This window comes from Arvicanthis niloticus, chromosome 10 (assembly GCF_011762505.2).
Source record: "Arvicanthis niloticus isolate mArvNil1 chromosome 10, mArvNil1.pat.X, whole genome shotgun sequence".
Taxonomy (NCBI): domain Eukaryota; kingdom Metazoa; phylum Chordata; class Mammalia; order Rodentia; family Muridae; genus Arvicanthis; species Arvicanthis niloticus.
The window spans coordinates 28709004-28728247 of NC_047667.1; the positions used below are offsets into that span (position 1 = coordinate 28709004).

The 19244-nt window shown below is 35.2% G+C and overlaps 1 protein-coding gene across 9 annotated transcripts in view; it reads right to left on the reverse strand.

The window, feature by feature from the left end:
- The window catches only part of LOC117716004 (complement factor H-like), an 84702-nt gene extending 65690 nt beyond the window's left edge, over positions 1-19012 (reverse strand). For 8 of the 9 annotated variants that reach the window (XM_076941291.1, XM_076941286.1, XM_076941293.1 and 5 more), the window contains exons 1-4: positions 18856-19012; positions 13652-13714; positions 3466-3660; positions 2915-3091 (exon numbers count right to left, since the gene is read on the reverse strand). In XM_076941291.1, the coding sequence (XP_076797406.1) occupies positions 2915-3091; positions 3466-3660; positions 13652-13714; positions 18856-18928 (508 nt within the window). In that variant the 5' untranslated portion in view covers positions 18929-19012. The remainder of the gene's footprint in view (positions 1-2914; positions 3092-3465; positions 3661-13651; positions 13715-18855) is intronic. The other variant, XM_076941294.1, reaches the window with a different exon arrangement.
- Positions 19013-19244: the final 232 nt, after the last annotated feature.

The window sequence follows — 19244 nt, forward strand, 5'->3', positions numbered from 1 at the left end:
CAAATAGATTAAACTAGAAAAAAAATCATGCTAAGTACAGCAACCCAGACACAGAAACACAAATATGGTATGAACTCACTTATCATAAGTGGATATTAACTGTAAAGTCAAGGATCATATGTTACAATTCAGAGACCCAGAAAGGCCAAGTAATAAGGAGGGCTGTATCAGAGACAAATGGATCTCCCCAGGAAGGAGATATAGAGTAGATTTTGTGTATGGACTGGGGGGAAGGCAGGATTGGAAAAGGAGGGATCATATGAGGAAAGAAGAAAGGGAAGAAGGGAACGAGGAGAGAAGAGAAGGGGAGAGAATGTGGAGAGACAAGTGGAAGAGTTGAGCATTTAGAGGGAATGTGGAAACCTATTGCAGTTTAAACTTCCTGTACCTATGAAGTGACATTAGGGAGGATTCCTTGTAATAGAGAATATGGAGCCTGAACAGGCCATCTTCTGCAACCAGGAAAACCTTCCTCTAATGGGACTGGGACACTAACCCAGGATTAAAATTTTTGACCCACTACCTGTCCTGTCTGCAAGATATTCTAGTGCAATGGTGACTAAGTTCTTATGGGAGTGACCAATCACCACTCTATGAAGAGAGTCCATACTGGACAATGCCTCGAAGGCCAGGAATGGGAAGCTGTATGGCTCAGAGAATAGTAGTGATACTAAACATGATTGACCAAAAAAAAATAGTCAATGATTCCTAATAATATTCTGCTATACACATAGATTAGTGACGACCCCAATAGTCATCAAGAGGGATTGGCCAACAACTGAATGGAAACAGAGGAAGAAACATATAGACAAACAATAGGCAAGGATAAGACGAACCAGAAAAAAAGATAAGGAAAGATTGCAGGAGCCAGAAGGTTGGAAGACACCAGAAAAACTTAGTCCACAAAATCAACTAAGCAGGGCTCACAGGAGTTATAGAGATTAAAGCTCAAATCATGTAATCTGCATGGGTCTGTGCTAGATCCCGTGTATTTACAATTGTGGTTTTACATTTTGGGCATTTTGTGGGACTCCTGACAGTGGGAATGGGGGTGTCTCTGACTTCATTGCCTGCTCCTGGGACCCTTTTCTGACTACTGGGTTGCCTTTTCCAGTTTCATATGCAGATTACTACCAAGTCTTTCTGCATCCTCTTATAGTGTATTCAGTTGATACCCTCAGATGCCTGCTCTTTTCTGAAGGGACATGAAGAACAGCTTATATAGAGGAGATTGAAGTGGAGGGTACTGGGAGGAGTGGAGGGAAGTGAGGCTGTGGTCAGAATGTATTCTGGAGAAAAGAACAAATAAACAAAAAATTAAAAATATTAGAATGAAAACAAGTAAGCAGAAAAGCAAACCAACAAAATCCCACAATGTATTAATCTATTGACATCATCTAGTAGAAACAAATTACAACAGTAACCAAGGGAAATTTCAATACCTAGAATAGTAAAATTAAACTTAGGCCAAAGAAGAAGGAAAAAAGATAAATTTCTCAGAATAGTTCTAAATGGGGCTGTAATCATATAATTGAATTCATTTGTCAAATCCACTAAATGGAACACTAAATATTTGTGAACTGATTCCTGCAAAAAATGATATTTTTTCATAGATAAGTCCTTAGAATGTAAGCATCGAGCTGTCAGTTGTTTTAAGAAACCTTGAGCTACTTGAAGAATGAAAACTAAAGCAATTTACTGAAGAGAACTTTAAACAGTGAAAAGATGAGAAATAATTTAAAAAATATTGTATACTTACATAGTTCAACCCATTAAACAAAAATCCTAGAAAGAATATGTAAAATTAAGGATATAAGCAAAACTATTATAAAAGAAATAGTATCAAATAAAAAGGTAATAAAGGTTTTAAATAGATAAGGAATGTTAATCATTTAAAATTTTAAATAAATAAAGATAAAAATTCTCAGATATCAAAGAAATGAAAGACAAGTATCTAAAAATAATGAAGCTAAGAAAATTTTCTCATCAGCAAAATGATATAATAAAAGGCAATTGATGAGCATTCAAAAACAGATTATACTTTTAAATATATATCACAGTCATAAAAATACTCAATATTATATGATAATGCAAAATAGTTCTGAAAATACAAGATACTGGCAATCAAGTCTACGTAAAGAAAGTTGTCAATGTGAAGTAAAAAGAAAATAAAAGCCCATATCTGGTACATGTATAACTAAAGGATTAATTTTTAGAAATCTTTACTTTCTAGAAAACCAATTGCTAAAGTATAAGTTAGAAAAAAAAAACTGCATTTGAAAAGTAGTGAACTACAAATTGATTTAGGATTATATTTAAAAATTTGAAATGTATTATAAGGAATATACATCAACATTATGAGGTTGTAACATTTTATAGATATTTATTTTAAAACAATAAAATGAGACAAAACTAAGACATTTACAAGAATACACAACAAGAAGAAATTGACACAACATAAATATATATTGGTACAAAGATTGGAAAAAAATCAAACCTGGACCATACACACTATTCAAGAATTATCTTCTGTGGAGCACAACATAGAAAATTCAAAGTCAATTAGCCATTTTGTAAAGTGTTATTTCTTGAATATATGTATGATGTGTATAACTATTTTGTTTAATTTTAAACTATAATTTTACAATAGTTTTGAGTGAAATGGCAAAGTACTATAAATTAAAGTTTGCTCAATGTTCTTTCGTATTATAGCTTAATGATTCCTAGGAGTGGTTTTTTTTTTTTTTTTTTTTTTTTGTTTTTTTTTGTTTTTTTTTTTTTTTGCTATATTCTTATCAAGAATCTACAGTATTCACTTGTACACACTGAAAAAATGAAGCAATTTGCCACAGTTAATACAGATGGGACAGAGAGTCATGAGCATCTTGTGATCAACTCAGGGCTGGTTACTTACTGATAGGGATGCATTTGGGAGGTGGGGACCAGCCAGTCTCTGTACATGTCATTATGTCTTGACCATTTGGAAGATGATAGCCATTGTAACACTGGACTTTTACAGACTGGCCCTCTAAATATTTTTTTTCCCAATAAGAAGATTCTCCATTTTCCACATAATGGAAAACACATTGCTCTAAGAAACATAAAAAATATAAATGAAAAACAGAGTAAAAGCTTTCATTTGTTTAAAAATAAACTAAGGTAAGTGTTATCTTTACAACTGTTTAATGAACACGTGTGTCATTCAAAAATAAAATTAATAACAAATGTTTAAGACACTAGCATTTGTCTTTAGTTTCTATAAATAAAATATGCAAGTGATAAAGGTATTTCCATAGTCCCTACTATGTGTGTACATTTCATGAAGAGGTGCTGACAAAGGATAGAATCTAGCCTTTTTTGCTCCCAAATTCTTTTGTTGGTCACATTGGAAACTTAACTGTAATTATGTATGTGCTTTCTCTTTGAAAGAATTAAACATAGTTAAATATAAAGACATTGGCTTACTGAGGCATGGGACTTCAGGCTCCCACCCTTGTGCTGTGCACAGAAGGTAGTCCCGGTATGACCCTGAAGGTGTTGAAAACCCTCTGTCACAGTAATATCTGTACTTCTTTCCTATAGGTACAGGGAAGTAGAGTCTCCGGCTTTCTTCAGAATACAGACGTCCATATTTGAATTGTGGAAAATCACAAGGTTTCACTTGATATTTAAAAAAAAAAACAAACAAAGAGAAAAACACTCATATCAGAGATAGAGCTCTTGATAGGTAAGAGACTCTCAGTAAGTTTCTTTCAGTTAATTAAAATATCTACATGACAGAATAGTGGGTGTATGGGACAAGGAAATAAAACAAAAGACAACTTTGGTTTGTGAGGATGTATTTTAATATAAAATCGAGTTATGGCTGATACAACACCAGATAAGTGGATTAGAGATATTTGTTAATATCTAATATAATAAGTGAGTATTTAAAATTTTCACTGAGACTAAAATGTATTATGAGTATGAAATCATATGTCACTCTTCTTGTACCTTTTTATTGAAGTGCTGTATTGTTCATTGTACCATGTTAATATGTAATATGTGATTACTTTTATTATATATGTAGTTATATGTGATTTGAATTTAAAATTTGTACATTAGTATGTGAATAATATCACTTTTGTGAAGTGTAATTTTACATTTGGAAATCTCATGCTAAGTATTAAAAATTATTTCAACAAATACCTATAAAACCAAACAAAATTCCTTAGTCTTCCTCATTCATTTTGTTTTATGGGAGAAATTTTCTAGAAATTTTTATACAATTATTACATGGTTTAAGATTGTAATTCTTTTTATCATAAATGATCTTCTTTAACAATTTTGAGAATCATACTTTTCATAGGATATCAACAAGTTAAATTATCTCACTGAGATTTCATTTTAAAAAGTAGCAAAAGAGGCAAGGTTCAAAATAGGAATGTCATTATTACCACATTATCAGACTTTTACCTAATCTTCATTCTCTTATGGGCATGGGTGAATCTATTTACCACGTTTATACACAATTCTGGAAACAAACAATATTCCTTATAGTGCATGATCATCTGAGGTGGTCAGTACCTAAATGAGCCTTGTTTGACATTTTATACTTTCCAGATGCAGGTTATGGCTGCATCAGCAGTGATTATTTTACCATTTATTCCAGCGTGATACACTCTACTCAGACTGTTGATCAATATATTTACCAATTTTACAACTGTTCTATATACCATAGCACAAGATCTTCTAATTTTCTTTATCATCATTCCCCAGATTTTCTAATTTTCCAAGTTTTGATTTAAGATTATCTTTAATTTATTATCAGTTTATAACCTGTTTGATTTCTAATGGAGGAGAGAGAGAGAGAGAGAGAGAGAGAGAGAGAGAGAGAGAGAGAGAGAATGATAATCAAAAAACAGTCGATGTGAGCAGGATCTGGGACAAGGTGGTAAAAGAAAAATTATAATAAAAATTTATGCATAAAAATATTTATAGTTAACAATATAAAAAAGGACAAGGCTGCTCCATTTGCTGTTAATTATTTTTTATAGGTTCAATGGTGTCTACAACTGATGCTGTATTTTAAGCAACAATAATCAGTAATGATACTTTGCAGGTCAAAGTAACTTTAGAATTGTGATTAATAATTTTGAGAAAGGATTTTGGTTTTTTTTTTTTTTTTGCATTTTCTCCTTTGATAAGAGGAAACTCAAGGAAATCAGTAGAGAATTTGAAAGGGAGATGCTGAAATATGACACAATACTGAATGTCAAGTTGGAGGAAGATGGTTCTCAGCTATGAAACCACATAGCACTTTGCAACAAGGCAAAAGCCTGTGAATGGGTCCATGATTGAATAAAAAAAAATAAAAAAAAACCTCAACCCTGACAATATTTTGTAGCCCAGTGATACTATGTTTGAATCTTGGGTCTCCAATAGTGCAAGGAGAAAAATTTTTACTTTACACAACTAATTTGTGGTAATTTGTCAGGACAGTCATAGGTAAAAAACTACAAAGACAACAGGGAAATAAAATACCACTTTGTAGTTCTAATTTTGTGGGAGAAATGCTTCCTTGTTTTTCCTTCAAACAATGTTATCAATTGATGTTCATGAATATTTTGATTTAAGTAAACCTGACTGCTGTCTTTTTCAGCAAGAACAAAAGCAAAGCTGAAAATCCATTATAGTGACAATTTTTATTTATTTTTAATCTGTGTAAAAATGTTTTCCTGAATTTGTGTCTGTACATCACCTACATGCATAATGCCTTGAGATGTCAGAAGATGGCAGTGGGATGTTCAGCTGGAGATATACAGGATTGTAGGGAAAAAAATTTTTAGGACTAGAATGTGAGAGCAGGGAACTAAGTCCAGCTCCCTTGTAAGAGCAGCTAATGTCGTATTTGCGGGACCACCTCCAGCCTCTCATTCCATTCATAGATATTTAGAGTATTTCAATTGAAAGCATGAATGTTCTGTACATTTATATTGTGGTCTGCTTGGAAACATCTTTTTTTCTTCAATATATATTATGTTATATAAAGAAATGAAAACACCCTTCCGGTCTGGGCCAGAGCACTGAGCAGATCTTGGGTGGCAGCTCTGTCCCCAACCTCCAAGAATCCAGAGGAAGCAGGGATCCCAGGAGCTCTAACTCAGGCAGTATCTTAGGTAAGCAGACAGCAGGGCCCACCCTAAATAGGGAGTAACTGGGAACCAAAAGGACCCAGGAAGTCACTCCCGGCCTGGAACACTGGTTCCTTCTGGTCTGGGCCAGAGCACTGAGCAGATCTTGGGTGGCAGCTCTGTCCCCAAACTCCAAGAACCCAGAGGAAGCAGGGATCCCAGGCGCTCGAACTTGGACAGTGTCTTAGAAACTAGTTCTCAGATCTGAGGCCTGGATCAGACCTCTGCCAGGTCTGCTGTTTTGTGGACCACGGATTCCACCTGAGACATACTGGAAGGTCCACTCAATCCAGAGCCACAGAAGAACAAATGAACTCAGAGCTTCAGACAACATATCCTGAGATAATCTAGAGGAGACACTGCACCCAGAACAGCAGACACCTAGCTGGACTACTACCTTGGAGGCACCATATCCTGAGGCATCCTAGAGGTACCACTGTAATCAGTGCAGCTGGAAAAGATCACAGAGACATCTGGACCCCTAGGAGATCAGACACAAGCTAGATAACTAGAAAGACAGGCTTCAGTCAGAGACAGCAAGTACAGGCAGCACTAGAGTTAACCAGATGGCAAAAGGCAAGAGCAAGAATGTAAGCAACAGAAACCAAAGTTACATGGCATCATCAGAACCCAGCTCCCCCATCAGAACAAGCCCAGAACACCCCATCACACCAGAAAAGCAGGAATCAGAATTAAAATCACTTCTCATGATGATGATAGAGGGCTTTAAGAAAGACATAAATAACACTCTCAAAGAACTTAAGGAGAGCACTGGTAGACAGAAACCCTTAAAGAGGAAACACAAAAATCACTTAAGGAATTGCAAGAAAATGCAACCAAATGGGAAAAGGAATTAAACAGAACCATGCAGGATCTAAAAATGGAAGTAGAAACAATAAAGAAATCACAAAGGGACAATACCCTGGAGATAGAAAACCTAAGAAGATCAGGAGTCATAGACACAAGTATCACCAACAGAATACAAGAGATGGGAGAAAATCTCATGTGCAGAAGATACCATGGAAAACATTGACACAACTGTCAAAGAAAATGCAAAATACAAAAAGCTACTAACCCAAAATATACAAGAAATACAAGACACAATGAGAAGGCCAAACCTAAGGATAATAGGTATAGATGAGAGTGAAGACTCCCAACTAAAAGGACCAGTAAATATCCTCAACAAAATTATAGAGGAAAACTTCCCTAACCTAAAGAAAGACCTGTCCATAAATATACAAGAAGCTTACAGAACTCTAAATAGTTTAGACCAGAAAAGAAATACTTCCCGCCATATAATAGTCAAAACATCAAATGTACAAAACAAAGAAAAATACTAAAAGCAGTAAGGGAAAAAGGCAAAGTAACATATAAAGGCAGACCTATAAGAATTACACCAGACTTCTCACCAGAGACCATAAAAGCCAGAAGATCCTGGACTGATATCATACAGACCCTAAGAGAACACAAATGCCAGCCAAGACTACTATACCCAGCAAAACTCTCAATCATTATTGATGGAGAAACCAAAATATTCCATGACAAATCCAAACTTACACAGTATCTCAACACAAATCCAGCACTTCAAAGAATAATTGGTGGAAAACTCCAACACAAGGAGGGAAACTACAACCTAGAAAAAGCAAGAAAGTAATCTTCCAAAAACCCCAAAAGAAGATAGTTACACAAACATATCTCCACGGATGTTAGCCCAAAAGCTTGGATTATCGAAGACTCAACCCACAGACCACATGAAGCTCATGAAGAAGGAAGACCAAGAGGGGATGCCTCAGTTCTACTTAGAACGAGAAACAAAAATGCTCAAGGGAGCAAATAGGGAAACAAAACATGGACAGAAACTGAAGGAGGGGCCATCAGGAGACCATTCCACCTGGGTATTCACCCCATGTACAGCCACCTAATCTAAACACTGTTGTGGATGGCTAGAAGTGCATAATGTGAGGAACATGATATAGCTGTCTCCTTAGAGGTCTGCCAAAGACTAACACACTCAGAGGACAATGCTCACAGTTAACCACTGATATGATCAGAGGTTTCCCAATGGAGAACTTAGTGAGAGGACTGAAGGAGCAGAAAGGGTTATTGACGCCAGGTGGAAAGCAACAATACCAAACAACCAGAGCCCGCCAGGGTCTAAACCACCAGCCTGGGAACACATAGGGAGGGACCCAAGACTCCAGAGGTATATGTAGGGGAGGATGGCCTTGTCGGACATAGGTGGGAGAGGAGTTTCTTGGTCCCATAAAAAAAAAAATGAACACACAGTGGGGGAGGGGAATGTGAGGGCAGGGAGGGGATAGTTGGGGGGGGTAGGTGCGGTCACTGCCTCATAGAAGCATGAGGAGGGGGATGGGATAGGAGGTTTCTGGGTGGTGGGAGGAAGTAGGGTAAGGGGATAAAATCTGAAATGTAAATACTACAACCAATTTTAACAAGCAAAAAAAAAAGTCTTCAGAACCAACATCTTTAAAAAAAAAAAAATGTAAGCCCCTTGGGGTGGGAAATTTTTTTTTTCTCTTGATACTAAAACTTGTTCTGAGAATTGTATATTGCAGAATACACAGCCTTGGTGTATCTACTCATCAAGCATACTGAACAGACCTGCCCAAACCTCTGATGTCCTGGAATTCCATCTGGATTCAGTGAAGACACAGCATCAGAGGCTTATCAACTTACTCTTCCCCCCACCCCTCTTCTAAAATCTCAATGCCCTTAATCAGCTTGAAGAAGTTAAAGAAGAGTCAGCGCCCCTATTCCCTGAGCTTGGGGACTAATGTGGTTAATAATGATCTGTCTTTCTAGGGACAAGTAGTGGTTTTGTTGGAACAGGGGGGATTAGCTAGGACTTATTGCATAGCCATAACCTATTGGTAGAAATCTGTAAAATTATTATCAAGATGAAGTTATAATTTCTTAAATGGTACAACATTTACTTTGATCTCAAATTTAAGGTTTTCATTGGTATGAGCCTCTTATTAATATAAAAATGAGATGAATATTGATACTCTCATGGGCATTGTGCCTGTATAACACATTTAGGAATACAATGCCTAGACCCAGCCCTTTTTTAAATTTTATCAGATTTGGGACGGTTAACCTATGAGTTAAGGGACTATAGCAAATTCATATTTTTGAGTTTATTGTTAGAGTGTTTTCCATATTTTATTTAGAAATAGCTGAGAGGAGTGAACAGACAACAGTCCAGGTTACCTTACATGGATAGTTGGTTTTCAAAACATCAGAAGTCGATAGAACTGATGCTACAAATATTTATATATTAATGTTCATATTGATTAGAGACCTGTCTGCTCCTGACAGCTTCCTGTCGTGGATTCTAAGAAGAAATTGAGCATCCTTGTAGTTACTCCAGTTGTGTGGTAACAGCCACTAGGCAAGAATTGCCTCTCTCCATCTACAGACAAATTACTGTCCAGAAAAGGACACACATGCAGAATAGTCAACTGATTATATCTTCCTAGACAGAGTAATCAGTCCTTAATAATCCTGCATCACCAAGGTCTGTCAGATGATTCTGGACCAGAAGGCTGAAGATTTGATGCTCCAACGTTCGGTAGTATAGGGGCTTTTCAGGTGTTCAGAGGTCTCTATAAATTGGCTAAGTTTTAGAAGCTATGCTTTGTCCTTCCCACAATTATAGTTAACTCAGTCATTCTGGATTTCTGACGGGGTTGAAAACTTATAGCTCTTTACCGTAAGAGAAAAGATTTGAGTGGATGGCCATCAGCTGACATTCATCCTAAAGCCAGGTTCAGAACTAAATGTTTTAGTTAGGATAGATGATAGAGGTGCTGGTTAGTCAACAAAAGGATGGATGGGGTATTAGGACTATCTTGTACCTCACTGGTACAAATTGGCATAATTATGCTCTAATTGTATTTTGAGAGAAAAGTTTCATTTTAACAGGAAGGGTGATGGGTAGGAGGAGCTAAGGTAGGAGGAGTACTGAGAGGAAGAAAAGGAGTAAGAAGAGGAGAAGAAGAAGGAGAGGAGAAGCTAGGTGATGAAAGAGAGAAAGAGGGGGGAGACAGGGAGGCAGATATTCATGTATCTCCACCAGTCAAAGATAGTTGTTATATCTAGGTTGGTCAGTGGGTTACACCTCTGATTGAACGAGTCAAAACTTATAATGCTTATGATTAACATTATTTAAAAAAATGTATAAATGCAAAAAGGAAAAGGGGGCTTGGGATGGGGGTTTTCTAAGGGGGGGAATGGGGAAAGGGGATGGCATCTGAAGTGTAAATAAAATATCTAATTAAAAAAATTAAAAAAAAAAATGAAAACACAAAAGAATCAACCCAAGGGTAGTTGAAGCAAGAATTATTGCCAAAGTATCTAAGATTCAAAAATAAATTTAAAACTGACAATAACATTTGGAGATGCCTAAGTCTATTTAATAATTCCAAAAATGTTTGAAAAACTCTTCACATGTGATATTAGTATCTAACAGTAAAACTAACAATAAAAAGATGAAAAGACTAAATAGACATAGTCACTAATAGTCTCACTCCAAAAGTCAAAAACCATGACTGAAAGAGAGATGAGAAAGAAACATTGTGGAAGATAGATCCCTGTAGCAGTGGCAGGGACAATGGGCTGCAACACATTGGCACTGTGAGAACAGTTTGCTTAGGGAGGAGAACCTCTAGCTGAGGAAAAAGTGTGAAGGGGAAAGTCTCAGCAGTCTCCATTTTGAGGGTGACAACTACCTTCTGACAGATGCTGATAAACAGGAAATAGGATGGACAGTTTCAAAGCTCTTGTGGATTAAATCCCTAGACATGCAAAATAACCTTGTCACAAAAAAGACAACTATACAGCATTTGATAAGAATAAATTAGAAAATCTTAAACAAATTCTGAACACCTATGACCTATTGCACTTAAACAGAGAATACAAAAAATTATGAATGGACAAGTAGGTTTGAATGAATATTAAGTCTAACTTGGAGAATATGGAGATAAAATAGAGTCAGTGTTTAATTCTTATAAACACATAAAGAGGGATCTGGGACACTATGAAAGACCATATATAAGAATAATAAGAATAGAAGAAGGAGAAGAGACCCAGGCCAGAGGCAAAGAAATTATTTTGAACAACATCATAGAAGAAATTTTTATTAACCTAAAAAGGACATGACTGTAAAAGTACAGGAACCATACATAAAACCAGATAGATTGTATGAGGAAAAAAAGTCCCCTTGGCACATAATAGTGAAACCACTAAATATGCAAAGAAAGAATATTAAATGCTGAAAATAAAAAAGAGCCAGTAGCATATAAAGGCAGCCCTACTACAATTACCCTTAACATCATGGTGAAGCTGGAGACTCTAAAGCAAGAAGAGCCTGGACAGATGTGCTGCAGTCTGAGAAGCCACAGATGTGTTATTATACCCACCAACATTTTCAAGCACTATAAATTGAGAAAATAAGACATTCTATGGTACAACAAACTTAAGCAGTATCTGTCTCAAATGCAGTCTAATAGAAGGTACAAGATGGAAAATAGCAACCTAAAGATGTAACCTACAGCTATGAAATAATAGCACATAGTCTAGAAATGGATTCCTGTGAAGAGAATTCTGAGTGCTTGTAAGAACAACAAGCATCCTATGAACTTATTCATCGAATTATAGACTTGTTGTTGGGCTGTGTTTCTGTGTTTTTCAACAGAAGTGGTTTTACTTCATACTATTCATTACAGTTTATGATTTTATTCAATTAATTATTTAGATTATTTTTATATGCCTCTATGGGAGGAAAACATGGTTTGTGAGGTCCAACTTGACATTGACATTTTATACATCTTGAATTCTTAGAACATTACTCATATGACCTTCATTAGCTCTCAGAGTATTAATTGTTCACATTCTAAATAAAGGTTTCAGTTCCATGATTCCTTACTCTGCCTCATTTATCAGTTGAATTCTTACAAGTTATAGTATATTTATCAATATGACATAGATAAATAATCTCATCAAGCAAACACACACATGAGAGAGAGAGAGAGAGAGAAAGAGAGAGAGAGAGAGAGAGAGAGAGAGAGAGAGAGAGAGAGAGAGAGAGAGAATTCTATTAGTACTACCAAGATGATCTTTCAGTTCTTAACACCTATACCACAAATGATGATGCAAGGGCACCCAGGTTTATAAAGAAATCAGCACTAAAGCTTAAATAAATTAGACCCTTGCACATTGATATTGGGAGACTTCAGTACTTCATTTTCACAAATAGACAAGTTTTCTAGACAAATACTAAGCAGTAAATTAATAGAATTAACAGATGTTATGACTCAAATAAACTTAACACTTATCTATAGACATTTCACCCAAAAACAAAAGAATGTACTTTCTTCTCAGTACTTCACAGAACTTCCTCTGAAATTGATCATATACTTCATCACAAAACAATTCTTAGCAGATAGAAGAAAATTGAAATCATACCCTGTACCTATAAGAACATAATTGATTAAAACTGATATTAACAACAGAAACAACAGTAGGCTTACAAACTCATGGAAACAGAACAACTCTCTCCCGAATAAAAAAGGGTTCAAGATAGAAATTAAGGAAGCATTTAAAGACTTTCTAGAATACAATGAGAATAAAAACACAATGAAAGTGGTGCTTAGAGGCAAAGTTACAGCATAAAGTGCCTAATTTAAAAAATGCCTGGAAAGTTATCATATTAGAAATATAACAACAAATCTGAAAACTCTAGATAAAAAGAAGCAATCACACCAAAAGGAAAATAATTGGCAAGAAATAAACAAAAAGGAAATACTGGCAAGAAATAAACAATTCTGTGATTCCTAATTTTCTAACCACTTACTCACTACTGAAATTAATAAAGTAAATACAAAGAAAACAATACAAGGAATCAGTGAAACAGAGTTGCTTCTTAAAAATATAATAAGATTGACAAACTGTATGTCAATTCATCTAAAGGGTATAGAGAGGATATCCAAATTAACAAAATCAGAAATGTAAGAACCAAAATCTAGACATCAAGGAAATCCAGAGATTTATAAAGTCACACTTTAAAAACCTATATACCAACAAACTGAAATATCTTAAAGAAATGGATAATATTTAAGAGGTACCACTTCCTCATTTTAGATCAAGACCAGACAAACAATTTAAATTGACTTACAAGCCCTAAGGAAATAGAAACAATTATTTAAATATTCCAATCGAAATTATGTCAAAGTTAGAGGGTTTTAGAAAAGAATTCTATCATTCTTTCAAAAAAGAGTTAATACTAATACTCTCTTCATATTATTCCAGAAAATAAAAACATAAGGAACTTTGCTCAATTAATTTAATTTGACAACTGTTACCCTGACATTTAAACAACATAAAGGTTAAATAAAGAGAAATAAAGAACAAATTCCCTTATGAATATAAATTTTAAGATATGCTCAAAAAATACTTACAATCTAAATTCAAGAACACATCCAAAAGATCCTCCTCCATGAATTCATCAAATAGTCTTAATTCTAGAGAGACAAGAATGGTTTAACATATATATCAATAGTTATAGTAACTGTAAAAGTAAACTAAAAGAAAGAAAACATATCATCTCATTAGGTTGTTGACAAAATTCTAGTACCCCTTCATGATAAAAGTTCTGGAGAGATTAGGGACAAAAGGGCTCTAAATCAACATAATTCAGATACAAAATCCAATAGTCAGCATCAAGTTAGATGGAGCAGCAATTCCACAAATCTGGAACAAGATAAGCTGTTCATGATTTCTCTATCTATTCAATATAGTAATTGAAGTCTTAACTAGATTGATAAGACAAGTGAAGGAGATCATGAGAATACACACTAGAAAGAAAAAAATCAAATAATCTTTCTTCCTAGATTGTATAACCATAGGAGGAGCTAAGGTGGGAGGAGTAAGGAGAGGAAGAGGAGAAGAGAAAGAGGAAAGGAAGAGGAGGAACGAGGGAGAGAGATGTAGGAGCCATGGAGAGCCACACAGGTATGGAGAGCAGTTGCAGATAACAACTTTTATTAGGCTAGCTAATTGGGAAACAACTCTCTTTGTATGGGCATATTGTTATTGAGTATTACCAAACAAATAAAGCCTTTGATTAATCTTTAAACATTAGAGTCTCATTTTCTTACTTGGCTCTCACAGATGGCATGAGCAATGCCCAGCCTTGTGGAGACAGTGTGGAAGATTGGCAGAGCCATCTCCCACATTGGCATCTCATGGGTGGTAGGGCTTGTGTTTCTGGCTGGCCATTTCTAGCTGCAGCACACACATGGCCTCTGGCCACTGAACATGGAGACTGAGCTTGGCAGGGACACCTCCGCAGCTTAGATATTTGGCTTTACCGGTAGCCTCATTTTAAATAATTAATACAATGTATAACAATATACATAAGGGACCCAAAAAATTTCACTGGGGAACATCTGATAAACATTTTGAATAAAGAAGCTGTCTATAAAATTAATGCAGAAAAGCAGCAGCTTTAATATGTACAAATGATAAATGAACTGAGGGAGAAGTCAAGAAAGCAATAACATTCACAATAGCATTAAATAATGTAAACTATCTTGAGATAATTCTAATAAAGCAAGTGAAAGGTTTATATGATAAAATCATTAACTATTTTTAAGAAAGAAATTGAGTCAGATAGCAGAAGAGTGATTAAGAATTCCCATGCTCATGGTATTGGCACCCTACCAAAAGTAATATACTGATTCAATGCAATCACCATCTAAATTCTAACCTAATATTTTTTTAGGCCCTGAAAGCTAAATATGCTATGTATTCACTCATATGTGGACATTAGTCATGAAGTAAATGAGTATCATGGTATAATCCATAAGCCCATGAAAATTAAGCATAGAGGGGAGGATTAGGGGGACACATGAATCTCCTTGGGAGGGGAAATAAAATAAGTTTTATAGGTGAGTTTTGTGGTAGAGCCAACAAGAACAGGAGGTGATGGGGAGAGAATACAGGAAGAGACTACTAGAATTGAGGGTCATTCAAAGGGGAGTATGAAAATTTATTGCAGTGTAATCTTCTTAAATATATGAAGGTGATCCTAATGAAGATTTCAAATAAGGAATAACATGGAATCTCAACTGGCCACGTGCGGTCAACATTTAAAACTTCCAGTACTAGGACTGGCTTACATCTAATTGAGTTATTGGACAAATGGGTGTCACAGAAATCTCTTAAAATCCTAGGTTATTGCCAAGGAAATAGCTTCTTCTCTCCAAGCTGACAAGTCCCCATTTGTGATGATAACACCCACATAACTCATTAAACAGGTAAAGGATAAACTGGGGGATTCAAAAACCTTTCTTCTCTATGTTCTAGAAACATTGGTAGAGGAAAATACTCTTCAAGCTACCAAAAGAGAAACATATTTACCAGCCCAGCCCAAAAATCTTTAATCTACAATGCTATCCTGCCTGTCAAATATGACAGGGCAATGGTGGCACTGAGCTTGTTGGTGTAACCAGTCAACGTTTGATTTGACTTAAGGCCCACATTAAGAGATGAATCCCATACCCAATATTGCTTGGGTAATCAAGAACCAGAGACTAGAGTCCAAAAAGCTAGTATAAAAACAAATAATACTGGTCTTGCAAACAAGAATGAAATTATTCCTAATTATATTCTGCTATACTGGTCAATCAGCACTTTATTCACTAATGACAAGAGAAAGTTCCTTCTACATCAGGTGTGAACCATTAGACATAACCACAGCCACATATTTCACACACACACACACACACACACACACACACACACACACACACAGTGGGGGTAGGTAGAAAGATTGGGTGGAAAAAGAGAGACCTTGGGACACTAGGCTCCAAATGGAGCCTATCCATTAAACCCTTTCCCTCAGAACTCAGGAAAACTGCCAGAAGTGGTAGCAAGAAGATCAAGAGCCCAAGTGGATACAGGATCCCAGGAGAACAAGGCTCTCCAAATCAACAGAGTATACCTCATATGAACTCCTAGAGACTTGAAGCATCATGCATAGGCACTGAATGGGTCTATAGCATGTCCTCTGTGTATATATTAAAGTGTTATTTTAGTGTTTTTGTGGGATTCCTAAGTATATGAGTAAATTCTTTTCTGATTCTTGTGTGCTCTCTTGGGTTCATTTCATTCTGTAGCTCTCTCTTATCCAAATTCAATGTGGTAGTTTATGTTTAATTTTATTATGTTTTATTTAGTAATGTTTTCTTGTTCTCTCTTAGAAGCCTACTCTTTTTTTGACAGAAAGGGAATGGGTCTGAATGGGAGAGGAGGGAGGGGTGAACTTGGAGGCATAAAGGAAGAGGAAACTTGTAATAACAATATATTGCATGAGATAAGAGTCTCTTTTCCATAAAAGAGAAAAAATAATCAAGATTCTTGTACAATTGCAAGAATATATAGATGATAAAAGATAGAAGATAGATAGATGATAGACAGATAGATAAATAGATGATAGATAGATAGATAAACAGATGATAGATAGAAATAGATGGTAGATGATAATTAGATAGATAGATGATAGATAAATAGATGATTGATAGATGATAGATAGATAGATAGATAGATAGACAGACAGACAGACAGACAGATAGATGATAAAAAGACAACAAAATATCATCAAATTGGCTGCTGAAAACAACCTGAAGATATAGATGTGGCAAACTATTTTATTGTAGCCAGCTGAGATTTAAAAGACAGAGCTGTGTCCAATTGCACGAGCCTTACACATAAAAACCAAAAATAACAGAAAGGTAACATTGTTAAGTTTGTGTGCAGATATTCCCCCAGAAACTGAGAAAGCATGTTCAGGCAGTTAGCCTGAGTTCACCATCTGGATTCCCAGGAAGAACAAGAAAAAACAGCTGAAATATGAGGCATCTCAAACATATCTACAGGAGGTGAGTGTGGGAAGCACAACTGGAAACTTCAGTATATAGTTGCAACTTTTCTAGTCACTTCCTGTTGGAAATTGAGAGCACCTGGTTTGATTATGTGATCTCTTCTGTTGCTCTCTGTTCTATTACTTAGAAGCATCATCCAAGAACAATTTCCTAGGGGAAGCCCAGATAGCTGCCCTAAGTTAGCTACCTTAGAAGTCAATGTTGGACATTTTAGTACCTGAATTAATGTTCCGCATTTGCTTGTCTGTCTATCATTGTTCAGTCTGTCTGTCTATCGTCTATCTACCACTTACTGGTTACTTGTTTTTTTTTCTTGCTGTATACTTTGGAAACTCACTCATTCAAAAGAAAAAGGGTGACTATTGTTCTCTACAATGTACAGAATATCAGACATACTGTATTTAAAAATCATATAGAATGGACTAAGCAAACTGTATTTATGGATATAGATATAGTTATAAATATAGATATAGGTAATATAGGTAAAGATAGAGACAGAGAGAGAGACAGCAAGAGACAGAGAGACAGAGAGACAGCGAGACAGAGAGAGGGAGAAATACTTGCATGCAATAACAATTAGAGAAAAAAGATAGCCTGAGTCAGAAAGCAAGGAGGGGACTATGGGACAGTTTAGAAGAAAGGATAAGAGCAATGTAATTATATTATAATATCAAAATTATAAAAGTACAGAATAATTGAAAACAAACATTTTCTGTCATTTTCCAGGATGATCTTTTCTCTCATTGAAGACTGCTTTCCTGTGACAATTCAAAGTGAAATGTTATAGCATAACAAAATGAGCCTAAATCTCTGAAATAATGATAGAAAATGAGAAAGGGAGTATCTAAAGAAAAGTAATGTGAGGACTGAAGGGTTACTTAAATCACCCCTCATTATGTGGAAACATTAGCAAACAACTAATATCAGAAGACAGACTTCATGAAGCCAGACTCAGGCACAGTGACTAAATTCAGGAATCCTATGTCTTTAAGGCATTATTTGCTAATCCCTGGATGTGGTGACTTTATGAATCACTGAGGAATTTGTTAAATCCTCTTTAGACACAGTGTTAATACAGTGGTAACATGATTTCCCACTTTCTACATACATTGGAGGGACCAGAAAAGAGTAAATTGTTAATATTTTCGTGGCTCACTTACAAAATAACATCATTCTTTCTTCTTATTAAAGAAATGTCCATTTAATGTAATATAATTTTTTTGAAATAGCAAAAGTTACTCATTTTAAAAATTATGAAGTCAAAATATACCCAATTTTTGAAGATGAAATCAATTCCACATGGACCCAGATATATTTAGAGCCTGTCAGGTACTTTGTCCAGTTCAATGGCTCGACTTATTTAGCTGGAATTTCATTTTAAAAATTAATCTTGTTACATGGACTATTTATACATTTAAAAGATGTATTTCTGTTTTCTCTCCCAATTATAATATAGACAAGATACATAATCTTCAGATTAGAGAACTGAGAACCCCCCTTTTATTCAATTTTTCTCTTTTTTTTGCTTATCAGAAACTATTTCCAAAAATAAATTGATTTTTACAATCAGTATGTTTTCTCTTTTTACTTAAAATATTTTATAGTTTATTTTCTGTTAATACTTATTAAAATTAAAATAAATATAAAGTATTCTCATACATATATGATTTAAATATATTTGGCTAGAAAATGCATGTTTCAAATCTGTTTTCACTTACCTTCCCCTTTAGCAGTAGAAAGCCATGCTGTTAAGAGGATATTGAATAATAGCAACATGCTACAGAACCCCATGTTCTAAAGCTTAAAGCTCCAGATGTGGTGATGCTTCTGGGAAATCTGTCATTAACAGTGTTGTGTTTGACATTGAATTTCAGTGTATCACTACCATCCAGTTTGGTAAACATCAAAGTTCAAAAGGGAGGGGCAAAACAAACACTATCTAATCAGTGGTTTCACAATAAGTTAATTATTTTACATTTATTAAGCAATGTACTATCATTCAATTTTTTGTGCCAATCTCCTAGTCAGTCAGATTGTTATTCAGAAAGAAAGAGAAGAGAATAAATTTCTTTTGCCTTTTAAAGGAATGATAGCTGATTAGGCCAGT